This window comes from Humulus lupulus, chromosome 1 (genome assembly GCF_963169125.1).
Source record: "Humulus lupulus chromosome 1, drHumLupu1.1, whole genome shotgun sequence".
NCBI classification, from domain to species: domain Eukaryota; kingdom Viridiplantae; phylum Streptophyta; class Magnoliopsida; order Rosales; family Cannabaceae; genus Humulus; species Humulus lupulus.
The window spans coordinates 199,571,649-199,590,503 of NC_084793.1; the positions used below are offsets into that span (position 1 = coordinate 199,571,649).

At 34.3% G+C, this 18,855-nt stretch overlaps 1 protein-coding gene across 1 annotated transcript; it reads right to left on the reverse strand.

The window, feature by feature from the left end:
* Positions 1–2,384: 2,384 nt before the first annotated feature.
* LOC133802344 (phosphatidylinositol 4-kinase beta 1-like) lies at positions 2,385–14,582 on the reverse strand. Its single transcript, XM_062240646.1, has 17 exons — positions 14,384–14,582; positions 12,514–14,242; positions 11,207–11,398; positions 11,052–11,100; positions 10,268–10,400; positions 9,584–10,103; positions 8,713–8,793; positions 8,511–8,630; positions 7,965–8,034; positions 6,532–6,629; positions 6,346–6,450; positions 6,090–6,143; positions 5,702–5,845; positions 5,101–5,154; positions 4,901–4,975; positions 3,426–3,509; positions 2,385–3,341 (listed from the first exon to the last, which is right to left on the reverse strand). Exons 2-17 carry the CDS (start codon positions 13,930–13,932, stop codon positions 3,240–3,242), a joined length of 3,300 nt encoding a protein of 1,099 aa, XP_062096630.1. The 5' UTR covers positions 13,933–14,242; positions 14,384–14,582; the 3' UTR covers positions 2,385–3,239.
* Positions 14,583–18,855: the final 4,273 nt, after the last annotated feature.

The following is an 18,855-nucleotide window of genomic DNA, read 5'->3' on the forward strand; positions in this document are numbered from 1 at the left end:
AGCAGGTCAAAAATGATAACTTATATTCGTACTAGGATATACAAGTCTCAATCCTATGCAAATTTTCTACATCTCTGTGATAAATAAACATTAAGATTAACAACCCTAAAACTACACAGACCACACAAGTACTCTCGTCCTAATATGAAATCTATGTTCATTCAATTCTCACTTCTCAGATTTCGAATCAACATCATATATTTCATGTCAATGGTGATCAATCATTCACAAGCATTAGATTCAAATTGAATAAATCACAAGATAAAATTGAAATCATAAAACTTGCATTAATTTAAAATAAAGGTTCGGGAGAATCCACTAACACCCTAGAAAAATAACTTAGTTGCTCAACATCTTAATAATCAACATCCAATAAAAAAAACCAAAAAATAGTGAGAAACAAAATAAAAGAATTGAAGACGATTGAAGCGTATATGCCAAACTCCAAAGAGGCTCTCACAATTCCCTAGGGTTCTAAGACCGATAAAAGACATTCTTAATGTGTTTTTATAGAGCCCTAATGATTACATGTGAAAAGACCAAAAAAACCCTCGCTAAAATGCTCAAAATAGAAATTTCCTTCGAAGTGGCGCAAGGGTGCCATCAGTAGCGTCGGGGCACTACTTCGAACTGGTTTTTAGGCTTCTTTGACTTTGCATAGCGCATGGGCGCTATTAATGATTTTCTAATAGCACAGGGGCACTAATTGTAGCGTAGGGGTGCTAATGCCTAGAGCGAAAAATGCTTAAAAATCCAATAGCACAGCTGCCCTTCAACATTGCGCGGCTGCGCTAATCCAACTTCAAAAATACTTTAAAAACTCCCCGAAAATCAACGTTTCTTGCTCCAATTTCCTCAACTATTATCCAATTCACTTATCAAGTCCAAAGTACCTAAAACAACACAAATAAAGCGTAATTTTGCACAAAACAACAATAAACCTTAAAAATAAACACCTAAACACAACTCTAAAATCACGCCTAAACTAGACTTAACAGAACTATATGCAAATGGATGAAAAACAAAGAAAATGGTTGGGCATACAGTAGAGTTATAGTGGTTCATCCTAAAGAAAAGTGACCTATGTTCATTGGCGAGTCTTATTTAGTATTTCAGTTGAAATTTCAGCAACATAATCTATTAGAATCCAATCATCCTTCCTATTTGAAGTCTTGCTTGTCCACCATTCTTCACACCAAAGCATGCTTAGGATAATCAATGAGACATTTCGCCCTCAAATTGTACCACAACCCACCACAAAAATGTGGTGCAATGTGAGCAGTTTACACTTTTCACCAAATAATTTAACAAGAAGCTAAATTAACAATTAACAAAATACAATACTCATTCAAAATCTTATACACATATACTCATTCAAAATCAAGAGACTATCATAAACAAAATACATATTCATGGTCAATAGAATACAAAATCAATGCAGCAATTATTAATAATTTATTCAATAACTTATCAAATATTACAAAAACTAATATCTAACTCAAAAACTCAGCAAGCATTAGCATAAATATATACATAAATATATATATATAACTTATAACTCAAATTAGTATATTATATAAAGGGAAAATACCAGTTTTGGCCCTTATGTTTTTCTCAAATAAGCGATCGGCCCCTGTGTTTTATTAAATGACAATTCGGACCCTACATTTTACAAAATTGATCAAAATAGTAACTTATACCCAATTTTGGTAAAAAAAAATTAAATATAATATTTTATTCTCAGCTCATCGACCATTTTCTTTGCTTCTCTAAACCCATCACATCACTAATGACCCGAGAATTGATCTTATAATTAAAAATATTTTGACCAAAATCAGGTGTATGATACTATTTTGACTCATTTTGTAAAACACATGATCCGAAATATCATTTAACAAAACACATAGGCTGATCGCGTATTCAGAAAAAACACAGAAGTCAAAATAATATTTTCCCTATTATAAATAATGTAAGCTAAACATTTCAATGCATATTTACAAAATAAAATAGTAACAATAAAGTATAAACTAAGATATATATAATTTTGTAATAATAAATTGATATTTTTCTAATAATGTGGTGCCATGCGATCTAAATGATTCCAAAACCCATATTTTTGTAGTGCGGACAGTTTGAACATCTAATATTCCAACTACTGTAATTAAACACACTTAACCATCTATAGTCGCATTTAAAACAAATACATCCATTATCATATCATCCACAACTACCTTTCGAAAATAACTGTCGTTTGTGAGCCATAAAAACGCTATAAATAAATTAGATATCTCATCTCGCAACTTCATAGAACACTCATCGATCCCACTTAACAAATAATTTAGATCAAAGACTTCTAAGGTGACGACATTTAAAGGGAAGAAAGATTGAAACACAAACAAAATACACTACAAGCATAACATACACAAGCATGGTGATCTGAGTTACAAACTTCCTCCCAATTGGAGGGGGGGGCCTACCCAAGCTGGTATTTGGATTCCAATGCCACTAAAAACTCTCGATTTGATGATATTCAAATCAACAAATTTTGCTTATAAATCGGTATCAGTGGTACAAGATACAATCGTATATTTGATATTCAAGAATTTTGCTATGACAACGTACACTATGGAAGAATCAACACTTCTGAAAGACGGATACCGTTTCAACAACGCTGAGACCATAAATTAAAAATTGGCCAGGTTTCCATTTTTTGGATCCTGTTCAAAGCTTTACCCTGAAGATTATGCCAACTTCCATGGAAACAGAAGAGTTAAAAATCACTTATACATAGGCCATTTGGATAACACAATGAACATTTGTTCCCTAGCTGTAGCATATTTTATCTGTCCTCTCATTTGAATCGCTCTGTACAGTGTTTGCCGCCTGATGATGGTAGGAGTGGCATGATGACTCCTAAGTACATTTCCCACCAGCCAGCAGAGCCCATATCACAAGAAACAAGGAAAAAATGCAAATGAAAACCATGCTGAAGTAAACATAGCCTGCTGACTTCCAAAGAATATTTTCGCCGATACAGTTACAAATTCCTCTCACAGGAAAAAACAGACCATAGATTACCATCAGCCAACCCTTTTCACCTCCGCTAATCTCATAAGCCATCCACATATAACTGACTCCACTAATATTGCAGTGACTTACATATAAAACTACAATTGACATATAGTCACTGGGCCAGCTTGTGTTTCAATGGAGGTTGTGATTTTAATTATAATTTTACTTCACAATATTCCATTCAAAACTCTTTGATAATAATCATACTGTCGTGTTCGCCATGCATCCAAGCTGCTGCTAATCAGCGAAAGCACCAAGGACACACATTGCTGAAGAGAGGACAAAAAAATCTAAATATATCATCAAAATCATAGCAATAATGACATGAAAAAAAAAAAGGATAATTTACAAACCTCTTCTGTTAAACTAAGATGGAACCGTTTCCTTAGGTTCTGTATTGTTCGTGGACCACCTTTAAAGCATGGGAAGCCAGAATCCTGATTCAAACATTTTACAATAGTATTTGCGTCAATCAAAATTCAAAAAGGCAGGATTCAACTTTCTTTATTGTCAACAGTATACAACATCACACCAATCACCATCACCAGCATGAAGAGATGCCAAGTATTAGAGTAACCAACATTCCAATACATATTTCTTTCCCAGTTATGCTAAATACATCTTTATGCATGATGTTTTGCCTACTTAAGATTCTAAATATATTAATTCTGCATCATTCACAAAATCTTCACATATGGCTCTCTTTTTTTTTGTCTTTATTTAGTGTTTTCTATTAGAAAAGGCTTGGGATCACAGGGGATTGTGTCTAAAGGGTTCTAGCCAATTCAGCTTTCATTATAAGGTAAAGTGTATAGTATAACAACAATTCCAATTTGAAATGATTTTAGATAGAGCTAATAATATAAAGTTGTACGGATTTTTTAAATCAACAAAACGCCTTCTATAATTTCTTATACTAAACAAGTACTTCAAAGCCAAATAATATGATTGAGGCAGCACAAAAAACTTCATGACTAGTGGTGCTATAACATATTGTGCATTGCCACAGAGCAAGCTGAAACAAAAAAGCTACTTTACATGTTTTTAGCTTTAATCTTTTAGCATAAGCAAAGCAAGAGATATTGCCGCCAAAAGCCTTGAGCTGACTTGTAAACAACCGTATTATTTGGACCAATACACAATTGTACCATCTAAAATTATGATTTTACCAAAGTTGATCTCGAATATTAAATATATATATATACCAATCAAGGGCTCTTGGTGTTATTCTTTCCAATAGAAGGTATTAAGAATTATTTTAACAATAGAATGTTTGTAATTTCACAAATCATGTTTAACTGCTGCTGCTGCTGCTAATACTAATACTAATTGATTGATTTAAATTCTCGAGTGTTTTTAATTCTCATCATCCACTTCAAACTCATCACCCTGTGTTTTTAATTCTCATTGTTCTAGAAAGAAGGGTCATTGCTGTGAGTGTTAAGTCACACCTCCTAGTGAAAGAACCAATACAGAGACCCATCATCTTCCATTCAGCATTTTATTTTCCTTTTTCGAAAAAACAGACCCTTAACCTTCTAGTAACAGCAATAGCCGTCATCTGCCTATTATATAAACCAACAGCTAAAATCCCTAGTTTTAATATTCCAGTTAAACAAGCACCCTTGACCTTTGCTTGTTCAATTACCATGCCCTAATCCTCTGCCTATTAATATCACTTTCACCTTCTTTGCTTGTTCAACTTCCATGCTCAAACAGATTGGCAGTATCCAAGCATTATGGACTAACGACAACATTGATTTTTGTTCATAAATTAAATCAAGCATATAATGTCGGGGATGTAAGAGGAAGTTCAAGTTTGTGATACCTGCAACATCTCAACAAGAAGAATAATTCGCTCTGCATGCTTACGGCATGTGAGGAAGCCTTGAATGCATAAAACCTGAATTTGAGAAAGAAACTTGAGAGCATGACACTTATAGGCATATAATCTAAAAAGCATAACCCCTAGGTTCATCGGCTTCATATCTTGGGAGGGGAAAAAAAGGAAGGGACTTTTAGAATTACCTTAAAATAATCAAAAAATTCACTTGGAACTCCCTCAGCATCAGAATCCATCACCTGGAATCATAGCAAGAATCCAATCACTTGACGATAGCAATGTGATACAAACTAGTCTAAAAACGATAAACTATAGGCACAACCAAAGGGAATTGCATGCTGGTTGCAGGCTAGAAGAAAGATGGTCAGAAAAAATAAAGAACATAGATAACCCAAGCTATAACTTTATAAATCACAATACCAATATCTAAATAAATAAAATCAAAGTCCTTTTATTTCTGCAGTGTGAAAAAATAGCATTTGGGGAAGAAGGCAGAAGTTCTATAAGATGGGAGAAACAAACTAAACTTATCTAACACATGAGAGACTTCACAGTTCAAAAGAAGAAAACAAAATCAGTTTAATATGGAAACTCAATATTATTATGCAGCAGGGGATTAACCCTAATCAAAATAAGTGCACGGCGGAGGAAACGAACCTTAAAAAAAATCTAAATAAATATAACAAAGAAAAAAAATCAACAGAATGATTTAAATCCACACAACTTGTAGAAAAGAAAAGCATCACAGTTAAAAAAAAAATAAAGCCAGAGAACTAGAAGTATTACCTCTAGAAGTTCGCGAGTTAATTTAAATGGAGCACTCTCAAAATTTACTCCACCAGGGGAATTAGAGAGCATAAACCCAAAATCAATATGTATAATATGACCTTCTTCATCCATTAGCAGATTTCCATTATGTCGATCTTTTACCTAGACAAGAATAAACACCCGAATGACAAACAGATACAACTTTTCATGTTCTAGCATTCATTTCAGAGAACTAACCAAAGATAGCAAGAAAAGAGCAGAAGAAATTAAACCGATCTGTTAGTAACTCAGCATTAGCATAAGCTTCAGAGCACATGAATGAATAATCTTCAAAAAATGTATCATAGGCATGGCAAAACAGTGTTCTTCTATCTTTTGACCAAATATGAGAGGAAATGTTCCATACCTGTAGAAGGTAGCACACGAGAGAATATCCAGCCATACTTTCAACAAAATTTCTCTGAAAAAAATAATAACAAAATAAAATTCAATCATATTTTCATTGTCAATATATTCTAAAGAAGACATAACAAATTTACTACAAGTGGTTCCAGCTTTCTGTAATTAGAAAAGTAATTATAACTTGTATCTATAAGAATCATTTTCCTGAAATGAAATGTTAAGAAAGTTCACCAATATCATTTAGGAACATCAATAATTACCTGGGCAAGCTTAAAACTTGGAGAATTTTCTTGGTACTTGGCAATGAAGAAATCTCGTAGACTACTAATGCTGGGATATCTACTTTTGATAGAATGAAGTGAAGCCTGAAAATAGTAACAGAAAAGTAAAGCTAACTAAATCATGGAATTACGCATTCCTTAAAGAAAACAAAAATGCTTAATTACCGTATCTGGAATTGTTTCAATTAAAGCTGTGTAGGAAGAGGTAACCAAGACTTCATAAGGTCGCAACCATAGTGGAAGACCAGCTTCTTGGAATATATCTAGCACCATGAATAAAATACCATTTGTTATAGGAAGAAAGAACACAATCACATGTACTACTAGTTATTGAATACAATTAATCATGTGAACTGGTCAATGTTTAAAAAGGTGTTTCTGAGGCACGCCTCAATTTGAGGCGTAGCAAAATTGCCTCAAGGCTTATGCCTTGATTAAAGACACAGGCGTACGCCTCACCATTTTGAGGTGCTAACTGGAAGTAACTGAGGCGAAAAACAAAGAGGTGCACGCCTCACTGGATCTATTTCATATTAGGCTTATGTAATCCCTAAAAAGCCCAATTTGTATTTTTTTTATTTCTCTTCTTCACAGTAATGGGCTTTTACTTGAATAACTAAAAAAGCCCAATAAAAACACATCTGATTAAAAATAAAAAGCCCAATAAACCCTAAAACAAATCATTTAAGAAAACTTAATCACTCTTTCTGTACGCTTAGCTGTTGCTGTTGTCACTCGTTACTTTTCAATCATAGAAACAACAAACTAAAATAAAAAATAAAAAACGAGGTTGTCTTGCTCCTTACATAGCTGAAGCTTTTTTTTCCAAACGTAAGAGGAGAATTAAGGTATATTAAGTGTAACTTATATTTTTTTTTCTAATTATATATTTTTATTTCATAACTTTTGGTTATTTTTTTATTATGTGTAGATAATAAAAAGATTAGAAACTAAAAAAAAGTTGTGATGGAGGAGGGTGATGGTGATGTTGATGATGAGTGGATTTTACAATATAACCATACTTCAAGCAATTATGAATTGGAAGATGATTTCTCATCAAGTTTGTTCTAGGACAGTAGAATCTAAGATTCTAGTTCTAGATTTATCTTTATTTTAGAAATTTAGACAATTTATGAGATATTTATGACTGATTTTTATGACACATTTTATGCTATGTTTGAGTTTTAGAAGACATGTTATGCTTAATAACTTTGAATCATTCATCCTTTATTTTAAAAATATATTTTTAATTAAATATTTGAGGCATAGACAAAGACAAAACGCCTCAAGGCTTAAATACGCAATTTTAAACATTGGAACTATTAGCTAATCTTGAAAAATGAAGTGATGAAGCAGTTCAGCAGAACTAGACTTTTTTTTTTTTGGAAGTGGGAGGATAGGTTTAGTTTAAAGCCCAAAAAAGTTGCACCGGCAAAATAAGACACTAAATCAGACAAAACTGGAAGATAAAAAGACCAGGTCATAACCAACATAGAGACAAGAGGAAAAGGAAAGAAGACCACCAAAAATTAAATAAATAAAGAACTAGCTCCATGAATAGAATTAGAATAAAAGAATTTCTAGTAAAAGACACCCACCATAAAAGTGTGAAATAAGTTGCACAGCGAGGTGTTCCTGCCTACAATCATCACCACTCTTCACAATTACCTACATGAAACAAACAAGAGACCTACTCATGCCACACTTTCGAGCAACAGAAAACACCTATCGAATCATGAACAGTGAATGAACAACTAAAAGACAGTCACAAGAGACCTTTCAATCTAAACATCCTGAATAAGAGGTGAAAACCATGAAATATATACCGTTCACATGCAGCAATTAAGTTTAGCAGGGATAAATTATTCCGAATTTCAGGTAGCTAGCAAGTGTACTACAAATATAAGACATGTGAGTTTCCAATTCTCTTACTCCAATCTGGAACTGCAATCTCAGATAGCACATTTAGCACTAGAATGATACGGAGCTAGCAGAAACTAATATTTAACCATTTGCAAGTGACTGTCAAATGTTCTTATTTCAATAGTTATGTGAACATGTAAGAATTTGCAGTCTACCAGAAATACCATTAAAATAAGTAAAAAAGAAGAAAAAGAAGAAAGAATTTCAGCATGTAGACTTACAGAGCGCAAGTCCCAACCAGTTAATTTTCCATAGACTGACGCTTTGCGTATTCTCTCTTTTTTTACCTCCCAAAGTTCACCAGACAGGGCATCACTGGCCTTGGGAGTAGCACCATTAACCTGTTGACATATGTAAAATTTATAATAAACAAGGGTCCACCGCAAAAGAAAATAACAATTTTCAGCTTATATAAAACTTAACCATAGGCTGTGCATCTGATGAATCCTGACCAGCCCCTTTCAAAGGGAGTCCAGGAGGTGCTTCTCCTTTTGCAGCAGCTGCCTGAATAAAGATATTTGAATCATAAGTAATACTGCAGAATCTTTTATCTGAATCAAGAATTTCTTTTTCCAGAAATAAAAGCAGATTTTTTTCTCCATGCACATCTTCCATTACACAAAAGTTCACGGCAAAATAAGCATTATATAGAGTAAAAACTTCATACAGCTGCAGCATTAGCTCACGAGGCATCAATGAAGCTCAGAAAAGATGGTTGGTAGATATTTTGTTGTTAGGTAAACACAAAGCAAAACAAAATATTTTATAGGATTTCACATTCCAAGCACCAATTTTATCTGTCTTGGAGCTGGTCTATGATGCAAGAACAAGCTATTGTTTCTAATCTTTTATTTTTATTTTTAAACAAGACCAATGCTTGCATTAATTAGCTATTGTTTCCAATTAGTAATTACTGAATAGATCTTGCTTTTTTACATCCAGAATTAATTTATGATACTTTTAAAAATAAGAAAATAGAAAAAAGGATGAAAATCATAATCCCAATTAAAAAAAAAGTAAAAGAAAAAGGTATCACAACATCAAAATGGAATTTAAACCTGAGTTAAGAGAACAGTGTATTTTATTCATGCCAAAAGCATGCATGACCTGTGGAATTTCCTTAAAAAAAAACATTTATTAAGAACACCACTTCTCAAAAAAGTAAACAAGAGGAATTTGCATTTAATTCCATTCCTATTTAGGCGTCCAAGAGGGACTCAAATCTCAGTTCTTGTGGGAGCAAACAACTGTAATAATAGCATCAAACAGAACTTATAAGCATCCAAAGACTCACCTTGACTTCCTCAATAGCTACTGTACTTGGAACACGACGGTGTTCCTTTCGACGTGGTGGACCTTGAACCTCAATGTCATCCATCCTAACACCAGGGTCTGCTGTCAGCACTACCCTTACCCACTCTAAATCACAATCATGGGCTGATTTTGATGCATCAGCTCCATCATCTCCACCTTCACAACTCTTAGACACAATTTGAGTGGCACGAGCACTAGCACTATGGATATTTGCACATGAATTAGGTTTTCTCATGTCCTCTGAATGGCTGCAAGATCGCTTCTCCAAAGAAAGTTTCACGTTAACAAACTTTACTTTTGCCTCCGACATGTGAGCCATAGCCTGGTCAATTGCTTGTGCAGTAGAACTTGACATCCTATCATTACTATTGCGATACACCTCCTGGACAGTCCATAATGGATATGCCCAAGGAGGTGGCTTTGGCAGAAGTGCATCACCATTTGCCAAGGGAATCCCTCCTCTAGAAAGCTTTTGAGAACTGGATGTATCCTTTGGGTTACTAAATCATTATTTGTATTTTAAGGGAAAGAAAAGGGAAACAAATCAGTTTGAATGGATTAATAAGTGAACTCAAATCTTTCCAAAAAAGAAACTTATTTCAACAGTAGTTGGAATTAAAAATAAGCTATTTGCAGCTCATTTAACAAGTTAATGAAAGAATACCTAGGTGTTTCACTTTTCAAGACTTCAACACAGATAAGGTAAGGCGCTTTCTCCCTAGAATTTAAAAGCACAGCTTCATCTTCAGGTATATGAACCACACGAAACATTCCCTTTCCCATCGGAAAGCAAACTCCTAGAATATATAATCAAAAAACCAAATAAGAATGCCACTCTAGCTTAGCACACTATAAATGCATAATATGAAGAAAAAAAAACACACACACACACATTCAAGAAATATATCAACAGTAAACCAAACTAGAAGCAAAGTAGAAATGCATTACAAAAGACAAAAAAAAAATATTAAGTCTAAGCAGTGCTCTCGATTCCCTGATGTCTAGCATGTCAATATTTGTCCATAATCATCTTAATAATGTGAAACAATGTGGTTTTGTTTTTTACTTTCTTATAGATTGGTGGAGGATCCTTAGTCCTTAGCTTAGTTCTTTGTTTCACAAAAAAGATAATATAAAATAAATTCACATTTATAAGCCTTTAAATGGCAAGCAATCCTTGAACTCAATCTAAATAAATTTGCACTAATGGTATTTTCAGAGTTTAACCCATAACAAATTAGTGAAAAATAGCACATTATTAAAGATTCCTTTTCCAAAACCCACCACAAAAATCCTTAATACTAATGTTAGACAATCTTTTCATGAAAATCTCATATCCTGGACAAAAAAATTTACTTATAAAGAGCTACAGATAACTGATACTAAATTGCATTGTGCTCCAAAATCTATGAGGCCATGCCCAGAATCATAAATGGAAAAAGAAGTACCTCCACTATTTTGGGCCTCAGTTACATGCTGATTGATCTCTACAAGAGACTACAATCACAAAAAAGAGAACACGTCAGAAGACATTCGAGCACCTGCATATGCACATCACAAATGGAACATGAAATGAAAATAATATTGATAAGTGATTAACAACCTCACAAAGAGCATTTTTGCGATCTTCAATTGGAAATATATCCACCAAACCATATGATGTGTCGCATAATGACTGCACAAAGTCCAATGATTCATGATAAGCCCCTTTGCGGACCTGGGATGCAGTATGGTTAGGAAGCGGGGGTTTAGCATTTGCTTTCTCATTCTGTTGCTGAGGCGAACCAGGATGTTTCTGCAAGATTAAAAGCACATTTAAGTCTACATAAATCATTAAAAGACAATCAACTAGCATTTCTTTGAAGTCTCTTCAATCAGTGGAGAGCAATAAACCAAGTATAATATGACTAGTCATATTCCTTCAGCCTAAAAAATGCCTCCGACCATGAGGCAGCAAACCAAATGCTTAAATATTTGATTAACCCTTTAGTCAAATATAAAGTAAAAGAAAGAGTAGCTGACAATTAGCATGAAGCATCCTTGATTCAATGCCTGCATTTTGTTCAAGGTGGACTTAAACTATTAATTTTATCTCAATTTTCATCATTGTATCAGCTCCATTCTTCTAGTTACAAAGACAACCACTTAACTAAATGTAATTTCTAATTCACTTTACACCATGTACATCATGGCTACATGTCTTAAGTAAAAATATCCCATACCAACAACCTTGTTATGAGGTAGTAAGGTTGCAAGTTCATAGCATGAAGGTGCTACAATAAACCTATAATTAACATTCATCCTTTCATTATAATATATTGCACAATTGTAATTATAAATCCAGTTTATAATGCAAATCATCACTCCACAAACATGAAGAAAAGTAATTATCTACAAGAAATTGTGACTTCGAACATATAGTTGTGGACAGGAAGATGATATCCACAATATCTACCTTCATATATATTATCAGAAACAAGATTGTATAAATAAAAGATGATAGGAAATCATCTGTATTACAGTCTAAAGAACCACAAAGAGGCTGCTCATTCTAAGACAGTGTATAAAGCATAAATAATAAACAAGCACACACACAGAAACACCCTCCCAGAAAACTATCGAATTACAACCACAAGTAACAATCACAAAGGAGCATTAAGAAGGAGAGTATGCCTTAAAGTTCTAATTGTTGAAAATCCAAGTAGCAACCCAATGCTTAACTCTTTCCCATTCATTTCTACCCATATTAATGATGCCTGTAAGTATAAACAATGATTGCAAGCTAGGATGATAACAATATTATATATAGTAATTACATTCAAAATGACCAGTAAAGGTAAATAAATCATACTTCCAACTGCCACCTGAGCAACAGACCAGGCAACCAAACAAAAAGACAGAATAAAATACCTCTTTATGCTTTTTTGAACCAAATAGCTCAGAATCTTCAACTGATCGGTCCCGATCTCTAAACAATTTGCGAAAAAAATTCTCAGTTCCTGGGCTACTTTCAGCCAAGCCACCATTACTGTTTTCATTTGCCACATTATTTTTAGCATCTTCTGGGTGCACTCTAAATAACCTTTTGAATAATGAAAATTCAGAAGAGTCATCTTCCTCCCCGTTGACACTTCCCTCGTCAGCTTTATCAGTACCATCTCTCCTGTCGTCAAATTTATCCCTAAAGAATTTCCGAAAGAAGCCTTCTTTATCATCATCTTCAGTAGATTTTGAACTTTTTTCTTCAGAGTAAATCACTTCTTCATCTTCATACCTATCAGTTCCATCCCTCTTATCATCAACTTTATCTTTGAAAAACTTCTTAAAGAACCCTTCTTTTTCCTCATCCTCGGCTGATTTCAAAGCTGATCTATCTTCGGAATCATTCTTGCCATCACGAAACAACCTCTTAAAAAAACCATCTGAGCTTGATGTTAAGTCCTCATCATCCCCTTTACTATCTCTTAAAAGTCTTTTGAAGAATCCATCCTTCTCAGAGTCATCATCATCCTTCTCCGATGACTTCCTGAAAAGTTCTCGAATCTTTGAACCCCCCTCATCTTCACCCTTATTATCCCTTAAAAGTCTTTTAAAGAATCCATCCTTCTCAGAGTCGTCATCATCTTTATCAACAGATTTACGAAAGAGCAACGCATCTCGAACCTTTGCACCTGGGATAAATTTTTTAAATATTTTGTTCTCGTCAGGAGACTGACTACCATCCTCTAGCGCCACACTTCCTGAAGGCGAGAAAGATAGAGACTTCTGAGGGGGAGGAGAAGATGTCAGTGACAACAGCCTTTGTTTTGATGATAATATTTTATTCAAAACCTGGTTCTTACTTCCAGGGCTACTTGACTCACTTTGGGGCCGTATCAAAGTCGGCCACTCCCCCATCAAGGTGGCCGCAATCTGACACTTCTCTTGGATCCTACTAATCCCTTCATTGTCATCGGAGTCCTCTAACTCGGCCAACAAAAACCAGTGCACCTTCAAAGCTATCTTAAGAGATTTCGAGCAAATATCAATGACAAATTTATCCAAAGAGGGACTCGGCTTGTGAACCATCATGTAACATATTTGGAATAAATAGCTCTCAACACCCGATAATGGAAGGGTGTACATTCGATTACATAGGTAATCACGTACCCCTGAATGCTCATGCTTGTAGAGGTAGCTAACAGCAATCCACTCACAGAAAAACGCAGAATCGAAGAATCGAATAAGCCACCCGTTCTCACCGGATTCACTCGTCGGGTTTGCCCGCGACGTAATCTCCCGAGGCGACTCGTACGAGTCTCCGCGAGTCAGTCCCAAAAGCCGCACCATTCTCGATCTATCATCATAAACCCTATCCACCACTCAAAATGTTTAATGGGATTAAAAAAAAAAACCCAAATTTCTCGCTACCAAAACACAACTACAAACCCAACCAAATAATCAAACAGATAGTGATACCATTTCTTAATTACAAAACCCTAAAAAATCTAATAAAACCTTTAGAAAGCCGTAAATTCCCAAAATTATCAAATTCCAGCTCCTCGACAATCCAGTTCAATGTGTTAACTTGTAAATCCCCTTAATCAAGTTGGACAATAAACCGCAATTGCCGAAGCCGTAACACCGGAGAAAGCACTTCCTGTTCGTTGCCCGGGAAAATAGTAGAATGAATAAGAATTGGGCAGAGAAATTCCAGAGACGATCGTGAATTTTGTCGAGAAAATGTGAGGAAAAAAAATGAATTTGAAAACAAAAATATAGATAGTCAAATCGTGCGTACCAGAAATGGAGAGATGAAGATTCGTCGTGTAGATATATATTGGAAGGTGAAAGTGGAATTGGAATGGATCTTCTTCAGCTTCAAGTGCACGATGCCGTTCGCTGGCTCCTTCTTGCTGGTGTTGGTGGTCTTCGTTGTTGCCTGTTGGACAAAGAAGAAGGGAGGGTAAATTAAAATAATTTTAGTTGTTTAAGCCTAAACAATAGTTAATAATTAATAATGATCATCAACATTTCAAATTATTATTATTATTATTATTATTATATTCACTCTTTTAATATTAAATGTTGTGTTCATTAAATCAATAATTTCTTTTCCTTTCAAAAAGTGTACTTACTTCAAATAAAGAATAGACGTGTGGGGGTAAATTTCAAATTTTAGACATCTTACAAACATTGCCTAACTTTAGGCCTATGCTAAATGAATGTTACAATTGTTTGTATTATTATTTATAGCAATGTCATCCCCATATAAAGAATATTACCTAGTTAGTTAACTAATGCTATTCTTTTATCCATTTAAATTATCAAACAAAAATCAGATTTGGTTCAAGTTTAGAACCAAGAAAATATAAAAAATGACATAATCATTTTTGCATGGTTCGGCATGATTTCTCACAACCTACTCCCTACTCCATGAGACCTAATCCGGACCTAATCCAAGAGGTAAAGCAAATCCACTAATATAACTAGTAATATTACAAGTTACAAAGTAAAAAAAACAAAGTTAAAATGTCTTTTAATTTGCTTTACAAACAAGCAATCAACTCCTTATTTTGTGAAAATCTTCAAGTAACTAGTCTCTCATGGGTTTTGTGATTTGTTGGACTCCTACGAGCTACTGCTCAAGCTCCCCTTGAGACTTAGCTTAAAATCTCTTCAAGCTTTGCATCAAAAATAACAAGAAGAATGGTGAAGAATCACCCAAAAATGTCATGGGTCAATGAACAATGAAGTACTAAATGCTTAAGACATTTTCAGAGAATGTTTCTTGGAGAAGACACTTTTTAACTGCTAAAAAAAGTAGGAGAAACACGTACAAAACGAATATATATGCTAGGGCACAAAATATGAAAGTCAACTCATCAAAACATGTGTTGAATTATAAATCACGTGTTACTAAGTTTTCAATATTATAACATGAAAACAATGTTTAAACACAAAGTTCAATACATGACAAAAAAAATAACACTTACACCTAGTGTAAAATTAGACATATTAATCAAGTCATTACATAATAAAATATTACTTTTACACATTCGAATTGATCGGAAGTAATTACAAATTTTTTGCTAAAGAAAAATACATATATATATATATATATATCACTTCCTTGAAGTGAAGAGTTGGTCATGACGTGCAAACCTACTTTCAAATAATACAAATACGTGCTAGTGAGAACGCAAGGCTCATTACTTTCAATTAAGATGATGAAAAATTATTTCAATTTTTAGTTGGAATTTTAGGCGGTTTTTGAAAAAAGATAGCGAAAAAAAATAATTCCTAGAGTTGAGACTAAAAGAAATGTATTATACTTTGATAGATTAGATCGTGGTTATAGCTGAGGAAGTGCTCGCATGGGATGATGCCCTCATGAAGGTGCTTGTGTCACATAAATAATATTTCATTTATTTAATTTAAATATCCTTCTTTATTTTATTTGTGTTAATACTAATGTGTATATAAATACAAAGTAACAATTACATATTATTTTAATATACTATCAATGGTAACTACACAATAAAACATTTATTAGGTGATAATTAATATTTAAAATTAATAATATTTAGTAGAAAAAAATAAAATAAATTATATCTATATAAAATATTTAACATAAATTTATATATTTGAGTATTTTTTTTATTCTTATGCCAATTAAAAACTCAAGAATATAACATTTTATCTTTCAAATACATTCAACAATGCATAAATGAAAACTAATAAAAATATAGATTGGGTCAAATATTTTGTTTTGTTATTTGCTTAATATTATGTATTTGGAAAAATAATAATACTAATAATGTAAATATAAAATTTAATGATATTGACGGCGAAAATACATAAATTTTTAAAATTATTTGAGTCAAATATCTAAGCTTTTTTTTTTTGCTGCTAAAATACATTTCGTCACACTTTTTTGACAATTGTAAGTACTCACCCATTAACTGTCACGTAGATGCATACGTGGTAGCTTTTAATTGGTCCAAATCAAGAAGTTTTATTTATTATTTAAAAAATCATAAATTCAATATATCATTAAAAAATTATTTAAAATTCATTTAAATATTTAAAAAAATTATCAAAAATTATTTAAAATGCCCAAAATTTAATAAAAAAAATATATTTAATGAATTTTAAATTGTATTTGTTGTATGTATTTTCTGTATACGAAAACGTGGTCTCAGTGAATGGTGTCGACTTGAGCCTGATTCGTGGAGGTATCATTTCATCACGACTAGAGTTCATGCTAGGCATTGTAACGACCCAAAATCGCTAATAAGGCTTAAGGGCCTTGATTAGTGTGCCAGGAGGGCATGTTGGGATTTATGTGTGATTTTATGAGTTAAATGCATGGTTATGATTTAAAGCGTGTTATGTAACTATTTGATTATTTGAGATGCATGACTATGTATATTAGTATGCATGTAGGCCCGGATTGTGTTAGAAGGGCATAATTGTAATTTTGGCCATGTTGGACATAACTGTATTAATATGTGATGATTGTTGAGACCACAGTGGTATGTGGGTATATCCGTGATTTGTAACTTTCGGCACGAGGCGATCCTAGAGCTGGATAGCGGGGAAAAGTCACAACGAGGCATTATGATTGACTTTGGACAAGTCAAGGAGTATTTTTGATATTGGGTTATGAAAATAAATAATTGGAGATATATTTGAGGTTAGGATGTCTAGGCGGGAATACTGGGGGATTTTACCATTTTTGTCTCGGGGATATTTTGGTACCCCGAACCTTGAGGTAACCAGCTTAAGTTATAAAAACAAAACAAATAAACCATTTGGAGACTTAGAGAAACCGACCCAGCCTCCACCCTCTCTTCTTCTTCTTTCTTTCCTCTTTCTTTCATGAATCCACAGAAATCTTAGGAGAAATCAAGCTTGAATTTCTGAAAATTGATGGTGGGATTTGGAGGTTTAGCTCAAGAGTTAATCAAGAACAAATCAGGGTAAAGGTAAGCAATTAATTATTTTCTCAAGTTAAATTCTGAGATTTTGTTGGGTTGTGAATGTTTATGGATTTTGATATTCAAGGTGGAATTTGAGGCTTGAAACTTTGAAGATAGGTCATGGGATCCTTTGGGAAACGATTCTACAACTGAGGTAAGGTTTAAATTAAAGTTTGATGGTTGAAATTGAGAATTTCCATGGTTGGTTTTGAGTTTTAGGTTTGAAATTTCAGAAATTTGGAATTGGGATCTTGGTGAGTGTTAGGTTGGATTTTTGGTGGAATTGTGTTGTTTAAACCATCCTAATGTTGTGATTATTAATTGGTTTTGAATTGGGAGCTTTGGGATGGCTTAAGGTGAGGTTTTAAGCTTGAAAATGGTGGGTTTTTCTGGGTTCGAAGGGTCGGGCCGCGGCATGGTTCTTGGAGGGCCGCGGCCCTTGAAGGCTAAGATGCGCTGAGGATGGAGGGCGGGCCGCGGCATGGTCCTTGTAGGGCCGCGACCCTTACCTGTTTCTGGGCATTTTTGTGGCCCTGTTTGGGGGCCATGCCGCGACATGGTTGGGCCATGCCGCGGCGCTTAAGGAATTTTGGGATTTTGAGAATTTAGGCTTGGGAATTTAACCACGGGTGCTCGGGATTGAATCTTTTTATATTTTTGGTGAAGTTCAATGTTCCGAGGGCTAGAACTTGGTTTAGAAACTCATTTGAGATTAATCTTATTGGTATCCATTATCTTGGTTGTGACTAGGTGTTAAGCTAGAGCTCGGGAAGTGGATCGTGCTCGGGGGCCGTCATTTTTCTATTTAAAGCATTTGGAATTAAGGTAAGAAAACTATAACACCCGTAGGATGGGGCATGGGCCCATAGTATGACTGCAGGGCGCGGCCCTATATTGCATCACATGTTAGGGTGCAGACTTAAATGAATTAATATTTGATTGCATGTTGTTGTGTTATGTTATATGTGTGATTATAATGGAATGAACGGCAAGGGCCGAGTGCGGCGTAGGCCGGGGCGGCCGTGGGGCCGAAAGTAACACACAGCACATGGGATGCTTATATTCAGGGTGGGACCCAAGGGATACATGAGTTATCCTCGCGGTGAGAACCGATACCCCAAGCTTCGGTAAGGCTCTGGGGCGGCATGGCCGTGTTTGCTTAGTCTAATGGTTGACTTGTTTATCTGTGGGCTATCTGATATGATTAACTATATATATATTTGCATATGTTATGTTCTGCATGAGTTTTCTTGCTGGGCTTCGGCTCACGGGTGCTCCGTGTTGCAGG

Coding starts and splice junctions, on each gene's coding strand:
- LOC133802344 (XM_062240646.1), bottom strand. CDS start 13,932: ATGGTGCGGCTTTTGGGACTGACTCGCGGAGACTCGTACGAGTCGCCT. Junction 5,155..5,701: donor TAACTCGCGAACTTCTAGAG/GTAATACTTCTA, acceptor CTATGATTCCAG/GTGATGGATTCTGATGCTGA. Junction 3,342..3,425: donor ATCTTAGTTTAACAGAAGAG/GTTTGTAAATTA, acceptor TCCTCTCTTCAG/CAATGTGTGTCCTTGGTGCT.